Source organism: Pagrus pagrus (assembly GCF_965226575.1).
Source record: "Pagrus pagrus genome assembly, chromosome: 12".
NCBI classification, from domain to species: domain Eukaryota; kingdom Metazoa; phylum Chordata; class Actinopteri; order Spariformes; family Sparidae; genus Pagrus; species Pagrus pagrus.
In genome coordinates this window covers 31,043,141-31,068,368 of record NC_140196.1, presented here as the reverse complement: position 1 = coordinate 31,068,368, position 25,228 = coordinate 31,043,141, and the positions used below count along the sequence as shown (strand labels likewise).

At 43.2% G+C, this 25,228-nt stretch overlaps 1 protein-coding gene across 7 annotated transcripts in view; it reads right to left on the bottom strand.

Moving 5' to 3' along the window:
- Positions 1-11,939: 11,939 nt before the first annotated feature.
- Positions 11,940-25,228, bottom strand: part of asph (aspartate beta-hydroxylase) — a 40,995-nt gene continuing 27,706 nt past the window's right edge. For all 7 annotated transcript variants that reach the window (XM_084369589.1, XM_084369591.1, XM_084369592.1 and 4 more), the window contains 6 exons: positions 24,571-24,602; positions 24,327-24,404; positions 20,986-21,832; positions 19,354-19,401; positions 19,173-19,226; positions 11,940-12,083 (listed from right to left, as the gene is read on the bottom strand). In XM_084369589.1, the coding sequence (XP_084225715.1) occupies positions 12,076-12,083; positions 19,173-19,226; positions 19,354-19,401; positions 20,986-21,832; positions 24,327-24,404; positions 24,571-24,602 (1,067 nt within the window). In that variant the 3' untranslated portion in view covers positions 11,940-12,075. The remainder of the gene's footprint in view (positions 12,084-19,172; positions 19,227-19,353; positions 19,402-20,985; positions 21,833-24,326; positions 24,405-24,570; positions 24,603-25,228) is intronic.

Here is a 25,228-nt window from a genome sequence, read left to right as displayed (position 1 = left end):
CAGCAAGCATACGTTTAGGAAAAGTATTTACACACACACACACATATATATATATATATATATATATATATATATATATATATATATATATATATATATATTTGCAAGCTTCAAATGCTGGAGCTGACAATTTCAAATTTATGTTTGATAATCAAATAAGTACCGACAGAAATTCATCCCTGCAACTTTAAAAATTGTTTTTATAGATGTCAAAGATGCATGGAAGGGGAAGAATGTTTATGTGCTCCTCTCCAAAGTCGGCCCGTACAAGGTATTCTTTTGGGACATTTTCAACACGGGTCCCCAAAGAGAGTTTGAAAGTGAGGTGAGGTGTTAACATTATTTTCTTGGAAAATGTTTTCCCTATTGGCCATACTTTTGAGTTAGACAAATCAAATTCTTTTAATTTTTTACAAAAAAATATGTTTCTAAACATTTATTTTTAAATCACAGGTTATCAACGCATATCTGACCCTCCTTGTTAAAAAATATAATGAGGAGAACACAGAGAGGGCATTTGCAGTGGACTCCTTTGAAATGACCAACATATGGGAGGGAAAGAAACCCAAGGTTAAGGTATTAAACAATATTGCCTCATGTTATCTTACTAATAAATACAGCACAACATTTTATCAACATTAGGCACTTTTGATTTGTTATCTTACAGATTGTCCCACAGATGTACAGATACATCATGGGCATTGTGAATAAGGGTCATCACTGGATGCTGGTGGTAATTATTTTTTTCAACATGGTTTGGTGCATATGTACACATGTTCTTCAGCTGCACATGCAGTCTGCATACTATTGCTGAAGAACTGCAAAGCTACAGCATTCTGATTAAATTTTAACTCTATATGTAGGTGATCTTACCAGCTGAGAGAAAAGCAGTTTTTCTGGATCCATTGGGTGAAAGAAAAACAGCTGTAAATAACTGCAAGGATATCACAAGGTAATTTAGTTTGCATTCTTTTAGGGTGGCACTGTAAGTACAAAAGGTTAAAAATAATGGACAACAAAGTAACATTTTTGGATTACAGTAAATTAGACACAAATAAAACTATTACTGTAAATACTGGCCAGATCAAGTCAGTACAGTATATTGTTTTTTCACATTAGTGATACATTAATAACTTAAATAGATAAGTTAATACATTTAGCCTACTTTAGGGAAAGTCTTAGATGTGGAGGTTAGCAAATAAAAGGAAAGGGTTATAGATTTTGAGAAAAGTATAGGCCTGTCAACAGCTGTGAATATGTGATCCACCTACTGCTACATAACTTAAATAATAGAGACCTATCTTAGGCTGTTATTTCAGCCCATAATTTTACATCATCCTTTCCAGCTATGTTAAGAAAACTCCCTTTCCTTAAGTCTTACTTTATTGCATCCTATTTTTTTTCCTATCCCAATTGTTATGCAAATGAGAAATACAGTTAGTAAAAGGTTGTAATAGTATGTTTCCCTGTACTGTACTAAAAATGAATGCATCTTCTTAAGTCTTCTTAAGTAGCAAGTCCAAGGTAATTCTCCTTTCCTTTTGAATCAAGTTTTTACTTTCTCATGCTCCACTGTCATGCTTTATTCTACCATCAAAAATGGTTGGAACCATTAAGAAACTATTCATACTTTAGCATTATCAAAACTGTAATGTCATTGATGCAGTGGACATTTTAAATGTTTACTTTATCAGAGGACTGTAAAAGTAATGCTGGACCAATTTGTACTGCATATGTTGATAATATGTATTTGTGTTTTTAGATCATTCATGAGACACATGGGGCTCAATCCTTCCCGATGGGCATGTGACGTGATGACTCACCCAATTCAACAGGATGGAACGTCCTGTGGGGCCTACGCATTGAAGGTACATAGCATGATTACGATTAATGTTAGGATTGGAATGAATTGCAATTTTCTTTCTCCAGCAGCAAGGTACAACTCTTGGATAATCAAAATAACAAATTTATTTGGTACACTGGTACCCCACACTGGATGTAATGATTATAGCAGACAATAAACGCATTGCATACTTGCATTGGGTTACTTTAATTAACTAAGACTGATGCTACAATTAATTTTGGGCATTGGGTGCTTTAATAACTTTCAAACACTTCTCGTAAGATTACTGTTCACTATGATAATGAATCCGTTCTTGTGCCTCTTATTCACAGTTTGCTGAGTGCATTTTGGGTGGATTCCCTTTGGAGTTTGACAATTCCAGATCGGGTGTAAACACCATGAGAGAGCACATTGCTGTCTCTCTTCTTGAGAATACAGGTGGGTTTTTTTCTTCCTTTTTATAATAATGAATATAATAGGTTATCATTTACTCTGACAAACATAGCTCATAGTTAAGAGAAATTATTGTTGTACCTTGTTTTGCCAGATGACTTGACTGACCTGTGCCATATCTGTGGGGAGCAGCAAGGGGACACTCTTTGGGTAACTGTTTATGTTTTATTTTTCTTTCTAAAGTCTGATTTATATATATTTAAAAAACCTAAACATTATAAAATGTTTTTAATTTTTTTCCAATTTAAATTATGTTATGTGTTTATTATCATAATTGCTTAACAATTTAATTACAATTTTTTGATTTCCTGTTGTCAAATTCAGATCGGATGTGACATCTGCCCAAGCTGGTACCATAAAAGCTGTGCCAAGTACCCACGCAGAGGCCGCAGGAAATATATTTGTGAAGCATGCAAGTAGCAACTGCAGCTAATATTGCTAGATAAGTTTGTATGTACGTATGTATGTACATTTATGTATGTAGATGCATACATACGAACAAACAAATAGGCAGAAATAACATGTAGATGCATACATACGAACAAACAAATATATGTAGGTATCTATGTGTGTGTGTGTGTGTGTGTGTGTGTGTGTGTGTGTATGTATATATGTAGAAAATAAATATATTTTATGCCAAAACTTATGAATTTCAGTAATTCTTACAAAGTGGTATTTCTATGGTCACAAGGTAGGAACATTGTTTTAACCAAGACACGCAACAAGGTCTTGTCGTTGAAATGTTGATAGTGCAGTGATTTAAAGTCATTTTATGGCAGAAAATGTGTTAGGTTAGAAGGAAGGAGCTGCAATCACTTTTTGGCAGCTGAAAAGGCACATTTTCTGTTGTAATGGTCCTTTAAAAGAATTTCAAGCTGTCCTGTGAGCTCAGATCTTCATATTATGAAGCTTAAGAATGAGATCAAGTCATATTTAGGCAGAAATAACATTTGAGTAACTGTATTTGGCCTTCAATCACTTTTTGGCAGGTGAAAAGGCCCATTTTCTGTTGTAATGGTCCTTTAAAAGAATTTCAAGCTGTCCTGTGAGCTCAGATCTTCATATTATGAAGCTTAAGAATGAGATCAAAGTCATATTTAGGCAGAAATGACCTCTCAGTAACTGTATATGTCCTTCAATCACTTTTTGGCAGGTGAAAAGGCACATTTTCTGTTGTAATGGTCCTTTAAAAGAATTTCAAGCTGTCCTGTGAGCTCAGATCTTCATATTACGAAGCTCAAGAATGAGATCAAGTCATATTTAGGCAGAAATAACCTCTCAGTAACTCTACTATGCCTTCAATCAGTTTTTGGCAGGTGAAAACTGTTATTTTATAGGCTTATGTAACCCTCCCGAATCATGTCTTTTATAGTCTTGTCTCCAAAGAGTAGGCATAAACAAGAATATTGGATGTACAAGACACATCCAAACATGGGAAGCAAATGTAGAGCCCAGATCAGATAAAAGATAATGCAGAGTCACGAGGATAATTGCAAAAGTGATCATTTCTTTATTGAAAATCCACACCTATAAATCACATTCATTACAGTCTAATTCATCAGACAGGGCTAAACACAGGCATCAGACATACCAAGCACATAGGGACATGTCTATCACGTAATTGTCAGGCCTGATTTCGCTACAAACTCCACTTCTTTTGGCCACAGTTGTGATAATTACGTAACAACAAACGTTAAACTTTCTAAGACACATACCTTTGCTATAATTGCGGACGTACAGTTGTGTGTATCTGCATATTATGACCGTTTCATCCAGAGAAAACCAGACGTTTAAACGCTACCGCTCAACGGGCTGCTGTGCGCGCTCCCGCGGCCGGAAATCAGATTCTGGCAGACGATCACTTTTTGGCACGACACCGGAAATCAGATTCTGGCAGACGATCACTTTTTGGCACGACACCTGTCCTGACCAGTTTGGTGCAATCATTTTTCATACACTCACACAGAAACTACATGTATGTATTCGAGATTTTATTTCTTTTAGGTCAAAAATATCACACCAAATAAAAACTGAAGAAAGAAACAAGTGATACATTAAAAAAACAATATAAATAAGGTATTGCACAAACATATTAAAGAATATTCTATTTACATACAAAATAAAAACAGTCTGTATTCTTTGGGAGGAAACCTTTTGCAGCAGAAGCAGTGCAAGCTATCATTCTTTTTTGAGTACATCAGCCAGCTTCTTTTGATTTCTTCCCCACTGACTAAGACTGGTAAAAAAAAAGTCATGTGGACACTTTCTCCCATCTTTGTTTTTGGGAAATGTGTAATTTTTTTAAATTTGAAATGGTCCTCTGTGAACTAACTCCTTTCTAACTTTGTCAGTTAGAAGAGATGGCCAGTCAGCAGGGTCGTGTCACTCTGCTGTGCTGAGGTAGAGGACAGGAGCACCTGGTGCCGTGTCACTGGCGGTGGTGGTGAAATATTTTAAAAGTGCATCTGAAGAGAGAAGAGAAGTATATGTGATCACTGGATGTTACATTTTAATAAAAAAACTGATGCTTGGTGTGTGCTATACATAAGACTAATATAGACTAATAATGAAAAAATACGATGAGATTCATTCAACTTTATCGTCATTGCAATGCAATTCAGTCTACCAGAGTGCAAAAAGCAGTAAAGTGCAGTGAAATTTATATGTATATATATATATATGAATGATATGGGAAAGCTAAGGTATGGAGTATTAACAGTAAAACACTATAACACTGATGTAAACCTTAACGAACATGAACTGTGACACAATAAACCAAAAGCTTACAACTACCCTATTATTTATAAAGGGGATGGAAATCTAATAGCATTTTAACTGACATACAAGCAGAGAAAACACAGCCAGCAGGTTAAAATAACACCTGAACAGGCCTGACGTTAACTTTCCAAATGTCCCTGATGAATTTAAGGTGGAGTAACATTAACTTACGCCGCCTCAGCTATTTACTGATTATTAAACAATGCTACTATCGTCCGAAGTAAGCTAGCAAGCTAACACTCTGCTCCAACAACGGTAACTACGATCATTAAACTATTAGTTTCATTCACTGCTTCACATTGACGTTACTGTACCTCTTTCTTTTTCACATGTTTCTTCCTCTTCTTTCCTTCTTTTCCTTCCCTGGGCGCCGGATGGTTTCAGCCTTTTGGACATTGTGGTTCCGCTACGGTATCAATAAATCTCTCTCTTGGGTCACGGTCCGGTCAGATTCAGGCAACTCGCCTCTCGCCCCCGCCCCCTCACAGAGGGCAGGTACAGTGCAACGAGCCAGGAACCCAGAAAAAAGGCCTCTCCATTATTTAAAAGGCTTTGCTATAAAGTTATGTTGCTGTGGGCTTATATAATATTTCAAAATAATATTAGTAATAGCACTGGTAATAAATAGTTTTGGGTTGTTTTTTCTCCCCCGTTTGCGGCGCCCCCCGTGGATGACGGCGCCCTTAGCATTCGCCTATACTGCCTATGCCAAGGGCCGGCCCTGCTTGGATTGCAGCGGACGAGCAGTATGAAGGAATATTACAAAGTTTTTGTGTAGTTTTATGGACCTTTTCGTCTCGGGCACCATTTACACTCGTTGTATGGATTATTGCTGCCAGAGGGTACCCCCACGGGTCTCCAGCTGCACTTTGAGGAATAAGAAACTACACCGTACTTCTCATCAGCATGAGGGTGAGTCGATAATGACTGAATTTGAGTGAACTATTCCTTTAATGTGCCGTGCACAAGCTGAAATGTAAGCCTGACACTACTCTGAGGTCCATGGTATCTTCTGTTTCATTCTGTGTCCGATCAGCCTGCAGAAGCTTCACTGTAACTCACTGTCACTGTCTCATCATTCAACATCTGACTTTGAAGTGAGTTCTTATTAAATACAAGTCGCTCCACGCTCTCACAACTCTCCCGGGGACTTGTGAAGCAGTTATGTTGGAAATTAAAAGAAGCAGTTCAGGAGTAACTCAGACTCTTGTCGTGGTTGAGTCCAGGCTGCACTGATGGAGGTCGACGCTGTGACCCAGTGAGGCTGTGTGTTGTTTGTCATCAGTATTAAGGCTCATTGTGTTTGTTCTGTGGACATGAGTCATGCTCGCTGTGGGCTCTGTCCTCCTCTCTCAGACACAGGCAGTGCTGCTCATGTCCTCGTCTCACTGGTTCTCACTTCAGTGTCTCTGACTATCATATTGTCCTTGTTACAGTTCAGTCCTCACATGGTCTGCTCAACAGTCTCCTGTATCTCTCACGCGCAGTACAAACGTGGTTTTGTTTTCAGCCATCAGCTTCAGAGCTGTAAGGATGGCAGTCAGTCCTCCACTGAAATCTCAGAAACTATCACAGAGATCACCGTGAAACCCGAATCCTGTTGACTTCAGTGATCCTCTGACTTTCTTCAGCAGGCTGACTCATACTGATGTCCTGCTCAGCTCAGGATGAACAATAATCACTGTGGTGACGGCCGGAGGTTTCCTCTCGTAATCATCAGGTCTAAAAATGGATTTTGGTTCAAACTTTGGTTTATGACCAAATACCTGCAACACTGATGAGCTCCCCCCATCCTCATCTGTGCTTTAATTAGCAAATGTTAGCATCCTAATGCTAAACCAAAATGGTAGACTTGGCAAACATGATACCTGTTTAGCATGTTAGCATTGTCATTGTGATCATGTTTGCATGCTGACGTTAGCCTTACTTAGCAGTACTGTGCTTAATGCTGCATTCATGCTATGTCAGTAGAACAGAGTGCTGCAGGAGTGAGTTAGCATTTTTGACTTCAGATCCCTCATCTCGTAGTCACTGGGTGTTTTAAACGGGTTATCTGAAATAACCCATAGATGTGTGGAAAAAGGTGTGTGGTTACCACAGGCTGAACACATTTACACGTTTTGGTCTACCACATAAAATACGTCATTAAATGTCCCACAATTTAATTATTAAGCTCTTCCGTGTGTAAAAAACGCTGGTTGCTAACAAGTGTCTAAATGAGACTACAGAGGTTGTCAGGGACATTAAACAGATACTGTACATAATGACAAAGATGACACACCCAGCAGTCGAGGACATGACATCTCATTTGACACTCACTGAGCCCACAACCGAAAGCTTTCAGAGCTGGTCCCCCATGTTAGCTCGCTCACAGAGCTGACTGACACAACAGACCTGTTGTCCCCTCACTCTCAGTTGTTATTCCAGAGAAGACTATAAGACAACAGCCACCCAGCCATAGTTTGTTCACCCTGCTGCCATCTGATAACAGATACAGAAGTACCTGCTGCTGTACCACCAGACTACAGAGCAGTTTCACTCCACAGACTGAGAGACTCCTGAACTCATCCTCATAATTTGCCCTATACGAATATACAAATACAGATTGATTGATTGGTTGACTGGTTGGTTGGATTGATCGGTCGGTTGGTTGATTTATTGATTGATCCTCAATACTCCACGGTATAAAATAGCGTGTATTTTTTTCTCGTGTAGCATGACAGGACTTGAACTTTTCTTCTACAACACTGGTGTTAAAAAATGACTAACAAACGACCCTGTAACATTTTTAACCTTTAGGGTAGTAAAGTGGTCTCACATCAGGCAGGTAAGAAGTCCTGTTCATGCAACCTTACCAAATCATCTACCTGTATTTAGGCTACAAGCTGCTGTATGAGCCAGGCTGAAGTGACAGCAATACAAATCCAGAGGTCTCCCATTTATGTTTTGATTCAGCGGGGTCACACAAAAAACCCCAAAGTAAATACAAATGAAATTAGATTTTTAAAGTACACATCCTGAACTAAATCTATCTAGTTATAGGATTTATAAATGTCTGTTTTAATACTTACTATAAACCTATAACAGAACGGCCACTATTGATTTTGTATCTAAATCAGGCGTAACGATGTTACATTGATGTAACATTACAACTGTTCTTGTCACAGTATCACTGATGTCAGTGCTCATGTTGGTCCTGTAATGACTTGTGTAGTGACTAGATGGCAGCAAAAGCCATCAGTCTAGTGATGGTGTGCCTCCCCTCACCTGCACCTGTTCATGCTCCACTGATTCAGTGTCAGTGTACTGACAGAAAGTAGAACCTGCTTACAGTCCACCGGCTCTGCTGTTATGTTATATTCTGTCACACATGGGGTTGTGTAGATAAGTTACATATCCAAGTGCCTGACATCATCTGTTCATAAACAAACCTGTTATTATAAATATGATTGTTTATTTCTGACACATATTAAACATGAAAAAGAGAAATACAGAAATGTAGAATTGATTGTAAGAAAAACGTACAATTAAAAATTATAATTACAAAAACTATCACTGCTGTTCATATGTTAAAGAAACGTGTGCTGGCTGGGTTAGGGTTAGTGTTGAAGATTGTAGTTTATAAAATCATTGCATTGTTTTGGACTGGACCCAATAAACCTGGTGTCACATCTCAGCAGCTCCCTCTGAACTTCTCAGTTTCAGTTTAGTAAAACAGGTCAAAAGGTCAAATTATCAAAGATTTACCAAAGTGCAAAAATCAGAGAAGTCAAACATGAAAACATGATTCAAGATTTTCTTTGCTACCGTATTAATCATCTCTGCTGCAGGTTGTCATGTGAGTTCTGATATTTTTACATTTGAGATCAGTTCTTCTGAATATTGTGGAGATGTTTCTAGTATGTTGAATTTGCAGTTATATCATTTTGTTTGCACTTAGAACCAGTAGGTGATTTGAGACGTACTCCTCCTCGTTGACCTGACACAAATGACAAACCAAAGCACCTCGGTGGACGCACTCATTTCTGCCACTCACTGCATGATAACATGACGTGTTGAAGTTCAGGATGCCGTCCACCGTTCAGTCTGTGTCGGGTTAAAGAGAGACTGAAGTTTAAGATATTTAACACCGTTCCGTTGTCACTGGCTTCTGTGCCACCACATGATCGTTGCCAGCTGCCTGGTCAGTGCATGTGCACCTCTCAGAGATCAGACAAGTTATCTGGAGCCGATGATGGTAGAGTGAAGTGTAAGGAGCAACAGTCTCTTCTAATTCAGAATGTTAAGGCTTTTTAAAACAAGTCTAATGTCTATTGGCAGGTTTCCTCCCGTTTAGAAAACCTGCATATACACTCCAATTCTGATGTAAAAGTAGTAGATTTTACTATAATGTTAGAGTCTTGCTCAGAACCAGACCTACAGAATATAGACCAACACTGAATGACATGTGAAACACATAATGTATGAATAAAAGATGACAGGAGTCTCTGTGTTGTCCCAATCCTTTAATTGCAGCAATAGATCATTTACAGGAAACTGACACTTCAAATCTCCTTTCCACAATCCATCTGTACTTCACAATAATTTAATGACCATCGTCAGCGTCTACAGGACAGCATTCCACCTGCGGTGAGGCAAAGAGATGGGCAGTTTTTTTACTTTATTCCCCCAGAATTGTGTGGCGCTCAGTCTGATGTTCACAGCACACCGAGTTAACACCTGCCACCTCCTTTGTCTGGAGGCAAAGCTGCACATCATCACGACCCTGCCAACATGTACTAGACAAGACTTCTGATCACAGATTAGTACTGAAAATAAGAATCTGTTAGAGCGGGTTGCTGCAGTGTGTTCGCTCTGCAGTTTTCTCGTTATTGCTCTTCCTTTTGTATTCTTAGAGACTGAAGTCTGTCCTGAAGTAGCACAGCCCCGTAAACCTGACTGTCACAAACAGCTTATGGCTTTGTACAAAGCTTTTAAAGCATTTTCAGAAAAATTAAAGGTTTTTATTTCTCCAAGTCCTTTTTAAAAATGTTCCTTTTTAAAAATCTAGAAGCTCTCTCTTGGTAAAGATTGTAATGTTCAATGTTAAAAAGGTTTGACAGTTCACATTGGGATACAAAGTGTTAGGAAGTAGAAAAGACCAGCTAGTGTTACAGAAAAGACGACAAGACATCCTACGAGGAGGACCTACTGCACACCACTGCATCCCTAAAACCATCAGGTAGTTACAGTATGTGAGGACTAGAGACACAGAGTGGGAAGTATTATTCTAAATGAGGAATGTTTTACTTGGTCTGTAGTGTTGTGTTGCAATTATTCCTACAGCATGAGATCTACATCATGTTTAGTGTCAGTATCACAACAGGAATGTGTTATCCACAGTGCTGCAGCAACAGTGTCAGTTATATCTCATGAATACAACAGGGACACAGGAGGTTCACCTGCAGATTTGCCTTCACCCTCATTGAGCTTAATGAGCTGTGTGATGGAATCGTGTTTGTTCTCTGCAGGAGTCCTGCTGCCACGGACCATTGACTAAAAACACAGACAAACTGAGGTCAAAAGGAAAAGACTAAAGAAACGTGTCACAGCGTTTCCCTTTAAGTAAATCAAACACACAACTATTCAGCAGAGAGAATGAGGCAGTGAAGCTTCACCACAAAAGGTTCACTTAACTGGTATCAGGCAGCTGCTTATGGCTGACTTCCAGAGGAATATGACACCTGATCTGTTAAACCCTCTGTGAGCCAGAGACGCTGAAGCTACTATTAAACAAAGTGTAGTCTGGAGGACACAGGGTTAAAATGATTCAGGATGACTGGATCCATGTACAACTGGTGTGTCGGAACCCCAGTGAGCTCTGCACTGCCCACAGTGTCCTCAGTTACATCACAGTTTAAAGTTATAGAGCTGAAGGTTAAGTCACCACTTCACTTCAAAGTCTTGTGATAGTGTAGTTAGATGGTCTGGTAATCCACACCCACACCCACATATACACACACACCCACACACACACCCACACACACACCCACACACACACTCTCTCTCTCTCTCTCTCTCAAACACTACATCCTGATATCTACGGCTCACACAAAGGGTTAATTAGCAAAAGAGATTAGTCAACACACAAGATTACATGAGGAATACACACACACAAGCTTTTTCTCTGAATTCACATGCTAGCATACGGCTCATCCTGGAGTCAACACATACTGAGTGGTACTGGCTAGGTAGGGAGGGTGAGGAGAGAGAGGAGGGTGGGGGTGGGGCAGGTCACAGACATCATGACAGCTTTGCATAGAATCTAAAACACTGTGACCAGAACCAGAACTCAACACAGTGGAATCAATCTACAGTCAGTGTGACAGAGGGACAGAAAGGACAGTTTGACTGATAACTGAACTTTAGATGATGACGTCATCAGCAGGAGGACCAGGAGACAGCAGCTCAGAGTGGAGACCTTCTGCACTGTTACTACAACACATTTATTTTTGTTGGGCCAGCGGTGTTCTGAATCAAAGACCTTACTGCAGAGACTACAGTTTGATTGATGACTGATGGCTCAGTTATGAACTTTGGCTTCGGTTTACTTGGCAACAGAATTTAGCTCCAGGAAGCCAAAATACATCACAGAGACTTCAGAATAAAGTTACAGCTCTGGTAGAGCACATAGACTTGACAAGGCCTGAGCATCTGGCCACAGTCACACAGAAGTAAACGGCCCTGAACAAAATTGAAGGGGAGGGGTGGTGAAGACGAACAGGAAGGGTAAAAACAGGTGTACCATATTCATAAACATTCATCTATCATCTCACACATTCACACCGAGGAGGAGTCAGAGGGAGGTGTGGGAACAGAGGGAGGGGAAGAGGCGAGTTGTCATGGCGGCTCCGTCGTTTCTCTGGAGGTGGACAGGTGCATCATCTCTCTGAGCACGCTCAGATTGTGCTGATGCAACATCTGTGGGTCCCTGCTCCGTCACCACGGTGACCGTGACACCTCTACGTTTCTACAGGAAGCACAAACAGGGTGATGTTTAGTCTTCACATGTATAAGGCCTCTCCTCAGGATCTGCACCTGGATACTGCCTCCTCTAAAGTTTACAGATAATACTGTTATCGAAAATACATTAATCAAAAAGCACTGATTCTGAATGATCCACGTCATGGTACCTCTAAGTGCTGTATCGTAGTCAACTGGACTTGTTTCAGTTTGTTGAAGATGTGGCGACCCCTGTTGGTGTGTGCCAGCAGGGTCTGGAGTTGGTTGCTGGTTGGCAGTGGGCTGGGCCAGCCTGGCAATCTGGTAACTGAAGGCACCTGGGCCAGGTGATTTGGTTTACTATTTAAGTGGTTTTTCATTCATTGTGTGTGTCTCTCTCTCTCCTCCTAGAAGGATGCCTGTCTCCCCGGGCGATGCGGCAGTTGTAGCTTCAGTTGTTCCTTTGTTTTCTTTTATGCACCTTACAACACCTACACACCTTACACTCACCACGCATGCCCATCCTACACTACTGATTTTACTGACTTTCATACCTCATGTTGTTATTTCGCCTCATTTCTTAGGCTATTATAGTTATGTTAAATAAACACATTTCTTTGAAACAGTGCATCTCTTTTTGTCATGGCCTAGAACCAGCTGTGACAAATGGGGGCTCGTCCGGGAGGTTGGATTGACTGGATGATTTGTAGAGTCAAATTTGTTTGGCACGCTTGAGTCTTTGTTGCTGCGTGTTATTTGCGCACGGATTTTTTGGTGCGCATTTAGTGCGCATGATTGTTGTTTTGTTGGGTTGCCGAATGAATTTCAGGAGATGCACTCTAAGTTAGTGCTTGGTAATCATGTGTTGACTCCGTGTTTTTGCAGGAGGACTATTTCGCCGTGATCCGAAGAGAATGTAAGTATTACCACCCCGGTTCGCATTTGTGGAGTTTCCCCGTTAGGCTTAAGGGACACTTCCCCCTTTGGGCAGTGTCCGTTTGTTGTTTTTTTTGGTTAGAGTGGTGGGGACGTGGTTAGTGTCAGCTGTCCTTGGGCAGCAGTCTCGGGAGCACTTCCAGAGGATTTTTGTGGGGTGGCCTGTTATGGTCGCTTCTCAAAGCCTGCTGGGCTACAGTGTGTAAATACCCGCCGCGAACCCACACGAAGACTAGCGGTGAGTTTTAATTAGGTTTGGTTAGGCAGTTAGGGGGAGGAATCCTGGGGCTAGTTCTGCCTCCTGTGCGCGTTGGAGTGGGTGAGTACTGCTGTATATTCTGTTCGGACCGTTGTTTGTTTGGTTATTATGGCTTCCGTGTTGGGCTTTGTTGCTGCGCCTTCAGAGGGGTTTGTAAATAGCTGTACGAAGGAGCAGTTGTTGCAGATAGCGGAGCGCTTTGAGATTAGGTTGCAGACAAAAAGCGAAAGGATGAGATTAGGTGCGTTATCTTGTCCCCGTTGTTAGAGAAGGGTGTCTTGGGAAAGGGAGAGCCTCTGTCGGAACTGGCTGCACTGCGGGTCTCTTTGGCCGGTGCGCCAGGCTCCGTGTCGGTGTCTGCGTCAGTGTCAAATTTTACTTTTGAGCAACAGAAAGAATTGATGTTGCAGTTTGAACAGGAGAGACATAGACAGAGTAGAGATGGAGGCTAAGATGGAGCTAGACAAAGTTCGGCAGGAGACTGAAAAAATGAAGTTGGAGTTGATTAGGGAAGGTAAGCTGTCAGGTGAGTCGGTGTCAGAGGGTGCCTGGGGGGTTGGTACTGGGTCGCGTTCTTTTGATGTGGGTGCTAATTTGTGTTTGGTGCCTAAGTTCAATGAAAAGGACCCCGATACCTTCTTTACGTTGTTTGAGCGCATTGCTGATGTGAGACAGTGGCCGGATGCGGACCGGACTCTGATGCTCCAATGTGTCCTTACGGGGAGGGCTCAAGAGGCATACTCAGCATTGAGTGTGATTGATTGTTTGAGCTACGCTTAAGTGAAATCTGGGGTTTTGAAAGCCTATGAGTTGGTCCCTGAGGCTTATCGTCAGAAGTTTAGAGATTGGGTGAAAGGTGATAAGCAGACTAATGTGGAATATGCTCGTGATTTGCTGTGTCATTTTAATCGTTGGTGCTCTGCTGCTGATGTGGACAATTTTGATGACTTGTGGGAGCTAATAGTGTTGGAGCAGTTCAAGAACTCGATCCCTCAGCGTATAGCCACTTATGTCACTGAGCAGAAAGCAACCACTGTCCTTAGAGCGGCTGAGTTGGCGGATGATTTCGCTTTGACTCATAGAGGCGGTGTTGGCTATGCATGCTCTGGCAGGGATGCGAGTCGTAGGGCTAGTAGCTATGGTAACTGGCGTTATGGTAATCAGTCTCCGGCAGCTGCCTCGCATACATTTAAGCACTTGCGTGGTAGGGATGACGGCAGTAAAGTGTGTAATTACTGTCAGGAACCTGGCCATTGGAAGGACCAGTGTCCTGTTTTGAGATTTAAGGATGGGCGTCAGTCTGTCTTCCCTGCCCCTGCTCTGTCCTGTTCCAGTGTCCCGGCGCTGCAGCCGGGGGGTGTTGAGTTGGGCTGTCATGCTAGTTTTGAACCTTTTATTACTAGTGCTGTGGTGTCCTTAGTCGGCGGTGATGAGCGTGTGCCGATCAGGCTGTTGTGGGACACAGGTGCGAAGCACTCATTTATTGTGCAGTCAGCGTTGCCGTTTTCGTCTGTTACGGAAACGGGGGACTGTATTGTGATGCATGGGATGGAAATGGGCGTGGTACCTGTGCCACGGCATAAAATCGTGCTTGATTGTGATCTTGTTCATGGCACTGTTGCGGTGGGGGTGCGGCCTGCGTTGCCTGTGGATGGTGTGGAGATGATCTTGGGAAACGGTCTGGCTGGTGGTGCTGTATGGGCGAAGGTGACGTTTAAACCATTGTCAGTGGGGGAGCTGGATGACAGTGGCCGGAGGTTTCCGGAGATTTTCCCTGTATGCGCTGTGACGCGAGCTCAGAGCCGCGCTGTAGCTTCTCCAAACTCACGTAGAAAGGGGGAGTGTCAGTTTGTGGTTCCCTTGCCTGACCTTCCTCCGTCTGTTTCTCGGGAGGAGTGGGTTAAAGGTCAGCAGTCTGACCAGTCTCTGGCCGCTCTGTTGGATGGTGTTCTTCCTGGAGACGAGGTTAGGAACGTTGCGCATGGTTATCTTCTCCAAAATGGCTTGCTGGTGAGGAAATGGGTGCCGTGTGAAGGTGATTCTGTTGGTGAGCCAGTGTTTCAAGTTGTTGTGCCTGCAGAGTTTCGGCATATGGTGTTAAAAATCTCGCACGATGACTCAGGCCACCTAGGGGTGAGGTAGACCTACGACCGTGTTTTGCGGTACTTTTTCTGGCCAAAATTCAAGCGCAATGCTTCCCGTTATATCAAGTCCTGCCACACCTGCCAACTTACTAGTGAGCCAAGTCAGTCAATTAAGCCAGCGCCGTTGTGTCCCATTCCGGCTGTTAGTCAGCCATTCGAACATCGGGGGGGGGGGGGGGGGGGATTGGGAAGAGGGCCTTCCGTGGCTGATGTTGTCAGCCCGGGAGGTCGTGTAAGAGAGCACCAGGTTCAGTCCAAACGATCTGGTTTTTGGTCACACGGTGCGCGGTCCGCTTGCGGTCCTTCAGGATGATTTGGCTGAGGTTGATCCCCCTAAAAATTTGATTGACTATGTTAACGGTTTCGGCATCGCTTGTTTACAGCTGTAAACAGAATTTGGATGTAGCTCAGGCTAAAATGAAAAATTATTATGATCGTCGGGCGGAGAGGCGTCAGTTCAGTCCAGGAGATCAGGTTGACTCCAATTCTGAATTCTCCATTTCAGGCTAAGGTCACGGGTCCATATACTGTGGAGCGGCAAGTGTCGGAGCAAAATTACTTCATTGTCACTCCGCAGCGGAGGAAAAAGTCGCGCCTCTGTCACGTGAATTTATTAAAGCCCTATTATTCTCGTGTTGCTCCTATAACTTCTGTTTCTACATGCTCAAATGTCAGTCCTGCACTCACTGTTGATTCTGTGCCTCCAGGTTTGGTGTCTGCTGCCTTGGGGCTGGACGGGGAGGTAGATGTCAGAGCACCTGATGATCCTGTGGTTTGTGGTAGGCTAAAGAACTCAGACACACTGCGTGATCTGGGGAGTCTGCTCAGTCATTTGACTGGGGCCCAGAGCGCTGAGCTTGCAGAAATAATATGGAGCTATCCAACTATGTTCGGGGATACCCCATCGCGCACACATCTTGTAGAGCATGATATTGATGTCGGGGGCTGCACCCCAATAAAACAACGTTTTTATAGGTGTGCGCCGCACAAACGCCGAGTAATGGAGTCTGAGGTACAATATATGTTGGATAACAATATTGCAGTCCCATCGTCGTCTGGGCATCACCTTCTTTATTAGTTGATAAATCTGATAAATCACCCAGATTTTGTACAGATTACCGAAAGGTAAACAAGGTCACAAAACCAGATTCATATCCGTTACCCCGGATGGAGGACTGCATTGACCAGGTCGGCGCAGCCAAATTTGTGAGTAAATTTGACCTTTTGAAAGACTATTGGCAAGTTCCTCTCTCTGCTCGTGCTCGGGAAATTTCGGCCTTTATAATGCCTACTGGTTTGTACGAGTATACAGTTATGAGTTTTGGACTTCAGAACATGCCTGCAACCTTTCAGCGGCTCATGAATCTGGCTGTGGGGGGTCTCGAAGGTTGCGCGGTCTATTTGGATGACGTTGTCATTTTTAGTGACACTTGGGATGCTCACGTCCAGCGCATCCGTGCATTGTTTGATCGTCTGGCCGAGGCACGTCTCACTGTCAATTTGGCCAAATGTGAGTTTGTCAGGGCGACGGTGACGTACCTGGGCCGGGTGGTGGGACAGGGGTGTGTCGGTCTGGTAGATGCCAAGGTGAGGGCTGTTGAGCGGTACCCTGTCCCATCTACGAAAAAGGAGCTCATGCGTTTTTTAGGCTTGGCCGGTTATTACCGGAGCTTTTGTAGTAATTTTTCAACCGTCGTCGCGCCTCTGACGGATTTGTTGAAGGCGAAGGTGAAGTATGTATGGTCCCCTCGTTTTCAAAGTGCGTTCGAAAACGTGAGGTCTCTTTTGTGCTCTGCTCCAGTCTTGGCTGCGCCGTGCTTAGATGAGCCGTTTAAGATCCAGGTAGATGCCAGCCAGGTGGGGGCAGGGGCAGTGTTGTTGCAGGAAACGGATGGAGTTGATGGACCTGTGTGCTACTTCTCAAAGAAGTTTAATTCATACCAGCGTAATTATTCAACAATCGAGAAGGAAGCACTAGCTCTTATCTGGGCACTTCAACATTTTGAGGTCTATGTCGGTGCTGGGGGAGGTCCCGTGGTTGTTTATACTGACCATAACCCCTTGACGTTTTTGAGTTCACTGCAGTGCCCGAACCAGCGTCTTACGCGGTGGTCTCTGTTCTTGCAATCTCACAGTTTAGATATCAGACACATTAAAGGCAAAGACAATATTATGGCAGATGCTCTTTCCCGTGTTCCTGTGGGCTAAGTAATGTGTATGTAGAGTTAAAGTGAAAAAAAAAAAAAGTGTAATATGAAATTGGGTGTTTGTGTTAAAGTAAATTTTGTTTTGGTAGTGTGGTCCCTTTAGGGACCCCATCTTAAGGGGGGGGGGTGGCGACCCCTGTTGGTGTGTGCCAGCAGGGTCTGGAGTTGGTTGCTGGTTGGCAGTGGGCTGGGCCAGCCTGGCAATCTGGTAACTGAAGGCACCTGGGCCAGGTGATTTGGTTTACTATTTAAGTGGTTTTTCATTCATTGTGTGTGTCTCTCTCTCTCCTCCTAGATGGATGCCTGTCTCCCCGGGCGATGCGGCAGTTGTAGCTTCAGTTGTTCCTTTGTTTCCTTTTATGCACCTTACAACACCTACACACCTTACACTCACCACGCATGCCCATCCTACACTACTGATTTTACTGACTTTAACTATTAAAAAATTAACTTTAACTATTATAGTTATGTTAAATAAACACTTTGTTATTTCTTTGAAACAGTGCATCTCTTTTTGTCATGGCCTAGAGCCAGCTGTGACAAACACGTTTCTCCTCTCGTCCAAGAGAAGAACTGAAGAAGCCTCTTGGATGAGAGGAGAAACGTCTTCAAAACACTGAAACATGTCCAGTTGACTACGATACAGCACTTAAAATTGATTCTGAATATTTGAAGCATACAGTGGCCCATGGTGTTCTGATCTGATAAGGTCGGTTCAACATGTTGAGATGTGTACTGAGGAGCAGTTCTCCATGTGACAAGACCTTTTACCTTCTTCGACTCCACATGTGTCCGAGTGATTTTATTTACTAGTGAAGCGACAGAATGAAGCGTTTGTGTCTGAGTGGTTCTGCTTTCAGGACACATGTGAAAGTCCTTTCACGAGTGCTCTGCTAAAAAAAAGAACAGACAGTGCGTTCTTCTGGAGAAGCAGCCAAAGTGCAGCTGACTATCAGTTCCACGTTGACAGCAGACTTCAGATAGCAGACAGCTGCTCTGGCCTTATGAAACATTATGTAATACAGAGGCAGGCGTGTCCATCTGTAAGAGTGGAAACACAGCCTTCAACCTTTAAGTCTGACAACGTTTGCACTAAGCTGCCAACATGTAATAAATGTGGTTTACAAAAACTAGCAGAGAACACAAGGTGTTTCCAGAAGTACAGATTTCTGTCGAATCTGAAGCATTCAGTCAATCCACAGACAGTTTATTCTCATGATCTTATAACTTCTTCCATTTTCATACAAATACCAAACTTTGGGTTTCTTTAAATGAGGTTTTGCTGCTTTTCTGTTTTGTAATGGTGTAAACTGATGACAAAACAGCATGAAGACATCTCTGGTGGTTTTAGACAATAACAGGTATTTTCTATTGATCCAACATTTTATTGTCCAAAACATTACCAGAGAAAATAATCAGCAGATAAGTTGATCATGAAAAGGCAGCTTCATTGTTAGCCAGCATTGTGTGGACTGGAGGCATAACAAGAAAAAGATGCTCTGCCAGCTTTAGTCTGCTCACTGAGGGCATGTTCTCATGTGATAGACTGTAGGATGAAGTATTCTGATTACCTGTGGGCTCATCCTGAATCTGTTCCTCTGACTCAACAAACTCTGCTGCTGCTGCTGCAGAGAGAAACACAGGCAGAGGTCAGACCACAACGTCTACAACATGTCACAAGTACTTCAGCTCACAAAGAGCTGCGCGCGTGTGTGTGTGTGCGCGTGTGCGCGCGTGTGTGTGCGCACTCACCTTCCTCTGCTGCCTCCTCTGCCTCAGGTGCTGCTGCTTCTTCCGTCTCTATGGAACAGAAACCATAAAGAACTGTGAGCTCCTGAGCACAACACACAGGATGACGTTACGCGCACAACACCATTTTGCTCCGTTCTCCACACGGCTGTATATCCCACAACGAGCATTACAGAAGTGGAGCGTGCTGCCGGCTGATACAGCAGACCTCCTGATACAGCAGACCTCCTGATACAGTAGACCCTTCATGAGTGAGGTCTGTATCAGGCAGGATTGGAAGCTTAGTTACTGGGAGAAATTCATATATTTTAATTATTATATTATTATTAAAATCACCATTATAAAAGACATCTGTCAAACTGACAGGATGCCTCCAACTGCAGATGAGGTCAATAATCACCCTCTCTTTTATTATTTTTTTTCAATGGTGGTTTCATATTCGTACATCTTTCCTCGAGCTGAGAAAAGCGAATTAAGGATCAGTGATCACAATGTCATGTCTATGGTCTTGGTCTAAGTCATGCCATGACAGAACATGTGGGTGTGGCCAGCGAGAGAAACTCTACTGGACATATTCGGTCGGTCCACAACAATTCTCATCTGCTCCTTAGGTCCATCTTAGCATGAGGCCTCTACATCTTCTTATAAATCTATGATGTTTCCACCAGACAGCTGCAGAAACACTTTTGAGTCCGTTTCTTTTCAGCTCTTTCCTTCAAACAGTCCACCTAAAGCTGCCAAACTGATTCAAGGAGGCAGACAACAGTTTCACTCAGTGAACCATCAGAACAGTTTGTGGTGCCCATGCCCCGGTGCTGGGGCAGACATGGCTTCAAACACAAGACAGCTGGACACAGTTAGCCTGGTTCTGCCAAAATCCAGCTACCAGCACCTCTAACGCACCAAAATTAACATGTTACAGCACATCTCATCAGTTCAGTCCAGACGGAAGCATCTGTTGTTTTACAGTCGGGGTAGGTCTGCAGAATAGTTTTTGGCTCTGAGCAGTTGCCAGGCAACAAGCAGAGACCTAAAGGAAGTTACTGGTCACAGCCAAGAAATAGTCAGGATCATAAACCACGGTAAAACCTAGCAAGTTTAGATCTCACCACTTATTAGTTCAGAGTTCATAAGTTGGCCTGTACTACTGTGCCTACACGAGAAGGCTGACAGAGTGTCATAAATATGCAGCTGCATTCACTGCTGGTCTGGTCAGCCGTGGTTGTTATGAGCAGAAGTGAACACAGAAGGGGTCAGCTTGTTGGTTTATGCTACAGCGCCCACTAGCTGCAACACTTAGACTGCAGCCCCTACTTTCATTATGATTTTAGACGAGACACTCCGATGTCATGCATCACTACATTGTGATCTGGTGTGGCCCATCTGCAGTCATGTACTTGCATAGACCATGTTGTTATCTACAGCCTCACATTTTGTTTCTGCAGCTCTAACAGACGCCGACTCAAGTGACATCACATAGTTATACAACTGTTTCACATAAGGCCTTTAAACACACTTTGATGTGTTAAATCAGTGGAGTTCCCCTTTAACAGGGAGAGTGACATCAATCTTCTCATCCAACACTCAAGCTCAGTGTCAGGACCAAACACCACCGCTGTATCTCTTCCTCTTTACCTGGTACTGTCTGCTCCTCTTCCTCTTCTGGAGTCTCCTCTGCGTCTGCTGCCTCCTCCACTGCCTCTTCTGAGGGAGCAGCCTCCTCCTCTTCAGCAGGCTCCTCAGCAGCTGCCTCCTCCTCTTCAGCAGCTGCCTCCTCCTCTTCAGCAGCTGCCTCCCCCTCTTCAGCAGCTGCCTCCTCCTCTTCAGCAGGCTCCTCAGCAGCTGCCTCCTCCTCTTCAGCAGGCTCCTCAGCAGCTGCCTCCTCCTCTTCAGCAGGCTCCTCAACAGCTGCCTCCTCCTCAGCAGCTGCCTCCTCCTCAGCAGCAGGCTCGTCAGCAGCCTCCTCGTCTTCAGCAGGCTCCTCAGCAGCAGCGTCCTCTTCTTCTACAGCAGGTTCATCTGAAGGTGCTGCCGCCTCCTCTTCCACTACCTCCTCAACAGCATCTTCTGTTGGAGCTGCCTCCTTCTCAGCATCTTGTGTTGGAGCTGCCTCCTCCTCAGCTTCTTCTGTTAGAGCTGCCTCCTCCTCAGATTCTTCTGTTGGTGCTGCCTCCTCCTCAGCTTCCTCTGCTGGAGCAGCCTCCTCCTCAGCAGGTTCCTCTGCTGGAGCAGCCTCCTCCTCTTCCACTACTGCCTTGACATCTTCTGAAGGGGCTACCTCCTCTTCAGCGGCCTCCTCTTCTGCCACAGTCTCAACATCTGAGGCCTCCTCCTCTGCAACAGGTTCCTCCACAGCCTCGTCAGCAGCCTCATCCTCCACAGCCTGCTCTGTTGCCACTTCCTCCACCTCCTCTGCAGGCTCATCCGCCATCATCTCCTCTGCCACCTCCTCAGCTGCTGGCTCCTCTTGAGCTGGAGCAGTCTATATTAAACAACATTGGAGAGGGTTATAAAAAGACGTGTTTTTCACAGATTTACTGTTAAAACAAGAGTGGATATATATAGCTTAATGTTTAGATAAAGTAAACAGTAAGCTGCATTAATGACACACAGAATAACGAAAATCAACAAGTGGCCCAACAGAACTCAACCCACACTGAGGCTCCTGAATGGCTCATGTGTAACAGTATCAGTTTGTATAGAATGTTTTTTTGTTTTTGTGAAATTAAAAGTTAGTTAACTAAATACATGTTCTCATAGCAGTATTTAGTGTTTCATTTTGACATATTTGATAAGCAAGTCTTTGTGATTTTGATGTATTTGTGCCATCTCATTTTCAATCAGCTAAATTCTTAACAGCGATTAATTGAATCATCATTAGCATCCTGAGCCAGAACCAGTGCCATAGCAGAACAACGTTTCATCTGTGGAGCTGCTCAAGAAAAACAGTCAAGCTTGTTCACCCACTACAGACAGTGTGCATGCTAACACTTTTAGCTTAGCAGCTACAGTGAAGACTATAGTTTAAAAAGGGTGTAAATATGGTCTCCTCAGATCAGATTGTGATCTCTTCTCTCCTGCAGACTGTGATCACAGCAGACGAGCTGTATGGAGACATTTGATGTTTTAAATCAAGTCTCCAGCTACTTCAGTTGTTTGGCAGAATGCTGCAACTCTGTTTTACTGTGAAGCTCCAGAAATGTTTTGTGGACTACGAGACTTCACCTGACTTTATATCATCATGGAGGGAGGAGATGATGACTGGGTTTTCTGTACATTTTAAGGTGAATTGTTCCATTAATGTTTAACTGTGCATCATTTGCTTGAAACAAATATTATATTTCTTATATTCTTAGAGCAAAACCTGCAATATCTATATAAATACGGACACTGCCACAAGGATACCTTTCCAGTTCAGTCAGTGAAAAACAAGAATGATCTTCCACGTCTGGTAATGAATTTATTTGAACTAAGTGGTGGTTAAACGAACAAAGGCTGAACAGGTAATGCTCATTTCCAACAGGAGGATTTTATCAGCTCCTGTGGAGTGTGGGGAGCAGTACTGACATCTGCAGGTCTCCTGCTGCTCATGTTATACATGAGGCCACAAGGAGAACTGTAGAAAAGGAGCTTCACACTCCAAAACAAGATGGAAACAATTGTAAGAGCTCAAGAAAAAAGGTAGACTGGCTCAGAAATAAAGACTGTTGACTAGTATTTGTACACTCAGTAATCCTGCAGGGAGAAGAGACCAGTCTTCCACCTGCATCCCTCAACACACCACCATAAAGACATTTACATTACCAGTGTAGCAAACCATCTATGAAACCAGTATAAGATATAATGCATCACACAATAACAAACGATATACCTCAGTGTTTCCCCTACTATTGTACAGGCCAAGAAAAAAAAAATCAATATGCCAAAAATAAGCCACCTATCAATTCATTCATGAATCAATAATCATTTACATTAGGAGCGCCTCTGCAGGGCAACGCGAGTCAACCTGCTTCGTTGCCTAGTAACGATGTGCGTACCGCTGCTGAGAGCGCGGGCATATTTTCTGGGATGTTTAAGGTTTGTTAGCTAGCCAACTATGGCGCCGCCGAAGAAAAGAAAAAATATCGCGGGGAAATTTTTCTGCCAGACTCCGGAGCCTAGGAAAATAGATGAAGGGAGAGTAACAGAGGCAACTCCAGAAACAATTACAGGTGCAGGTGAGACGGAAGAAAGGGGGGCAGATTGCAGTGGAGAGGGGGGCTGCTCGAGGAGCCCCCGTCACCGGTCCGACTGCCTACCCCTGTCCGACGGGGGACCGCCGACTCGGACCGACTGGTAACGTTAACCCAGCAAAAAAAAAAAGAGCTACAGCTAAACACAGAACATCTAGCTGGGATCCCGAATGGCTTAATAACCATAACTACAGCCCTTGGTTGTACCACACTCCCCATGGTAAGTTTACAATTTGTTGTTTAGCTTATATTTTTGTCCTGATTGAGGAGCTTCTCTCTCTTTTTTTTTTTGGTAAGCAATAATGATGAATATAACAGACAATAGGCTAGTTTTTCCAGGCATTATCAAATGTATGTAACTCCTTATAATAAAATGAATAAAAAACTTCTGTTTGTTAAAAAAAATATTAATAACTGATAGAATCTCAATTATGTGTAGGGAGGTTTTGTCGCTTATGCCGGCAGCATAAGCAGCCCGTTAAAAGAGGACCATCCCAGAGGGTTAGGTTATATACATACAGTAACTGTATGCAATAAATGCACCTTAATAAGTCACTCTCTCCTTGTGATCTTGAATACACTCTGGGTGAACAAAAATTTGAATGCAAATATAATAATTGCAATAATTGTGCCACCTGACTTAATCCAACTGGACCAATACACCATCCCACGCATCTCGTCTGTTTAGGGTTTTTTCGGTGGGTACCACCGGGCCTGAAAAAAATTCTAGGGGAAACACTGTACCTCCTCCGCAGGGGCCTCCTCTTCCACAGCAGGAGCCGCCTCCTCCTCCTCCAGCACCTCTGGATCCTCCTCTATCACCTGAAAAGGAATTCATCATCTGAATGTCATCAACAAGTTCTTGTTAAATATTAAGCTTCCTGTCTACATTTGATTTTGAAAAGGATGGAGATGATAGAGCCTTCAAAAGTGACTGATGGCGATCAGAGCCGGTTTCACTGATGGTTTCACCCTGGACTGTACCAACCTCAGGAGTCTCCTCAGGCTCTGGTTCAGGCTCTGGAGGGAGAAGCAGAGACTGTTGTACAGATTTTTTTACAGTTTACGCAAAGCCTTGCACTGGGGCGAGTCCTGTCGGTGTCATTTTGAGATAGCCTGACAGCAATTATTCTCTCATTCTGTGTTTCATATCTTCAACTCTTAGTTTTAAATTGCCTAATGCCAAATAGCACACCTACACTTTCACCATCGGCACTTCAAGTGTTCAATCAAAGATGTCCGGACAGAAATAGACAGCATTCAGTGCATAAACTATCACCACTGCACTCTAAATATCAACATGTTAGCATGTTCACTCAGCCTGGTAACACAACAACATGTGACTGAGATAAGTTAAAAGATCTAGCACAGTTAGATGACACATTTAATAGATGGGTCTTAAACGTGGACAGCGATCACCTTCTAGCTATACTGTAAGGTTCTCATGTTGACAAAGTTTATCCACTGACTTATAAGCTTGTGACAACACCGGTGTTACCCAGAACACCGATGTTACCCAGAAGATGCTCACTATCTGTAGAGTGCTGCACTGCTGATGCAAACTAAACGTTTCCTTCTGCTGCAGCATCACATTAAAAGCATTTAACAGGTGAAGCACGGGTTGACTTATTGTGAAGTAGACCAGT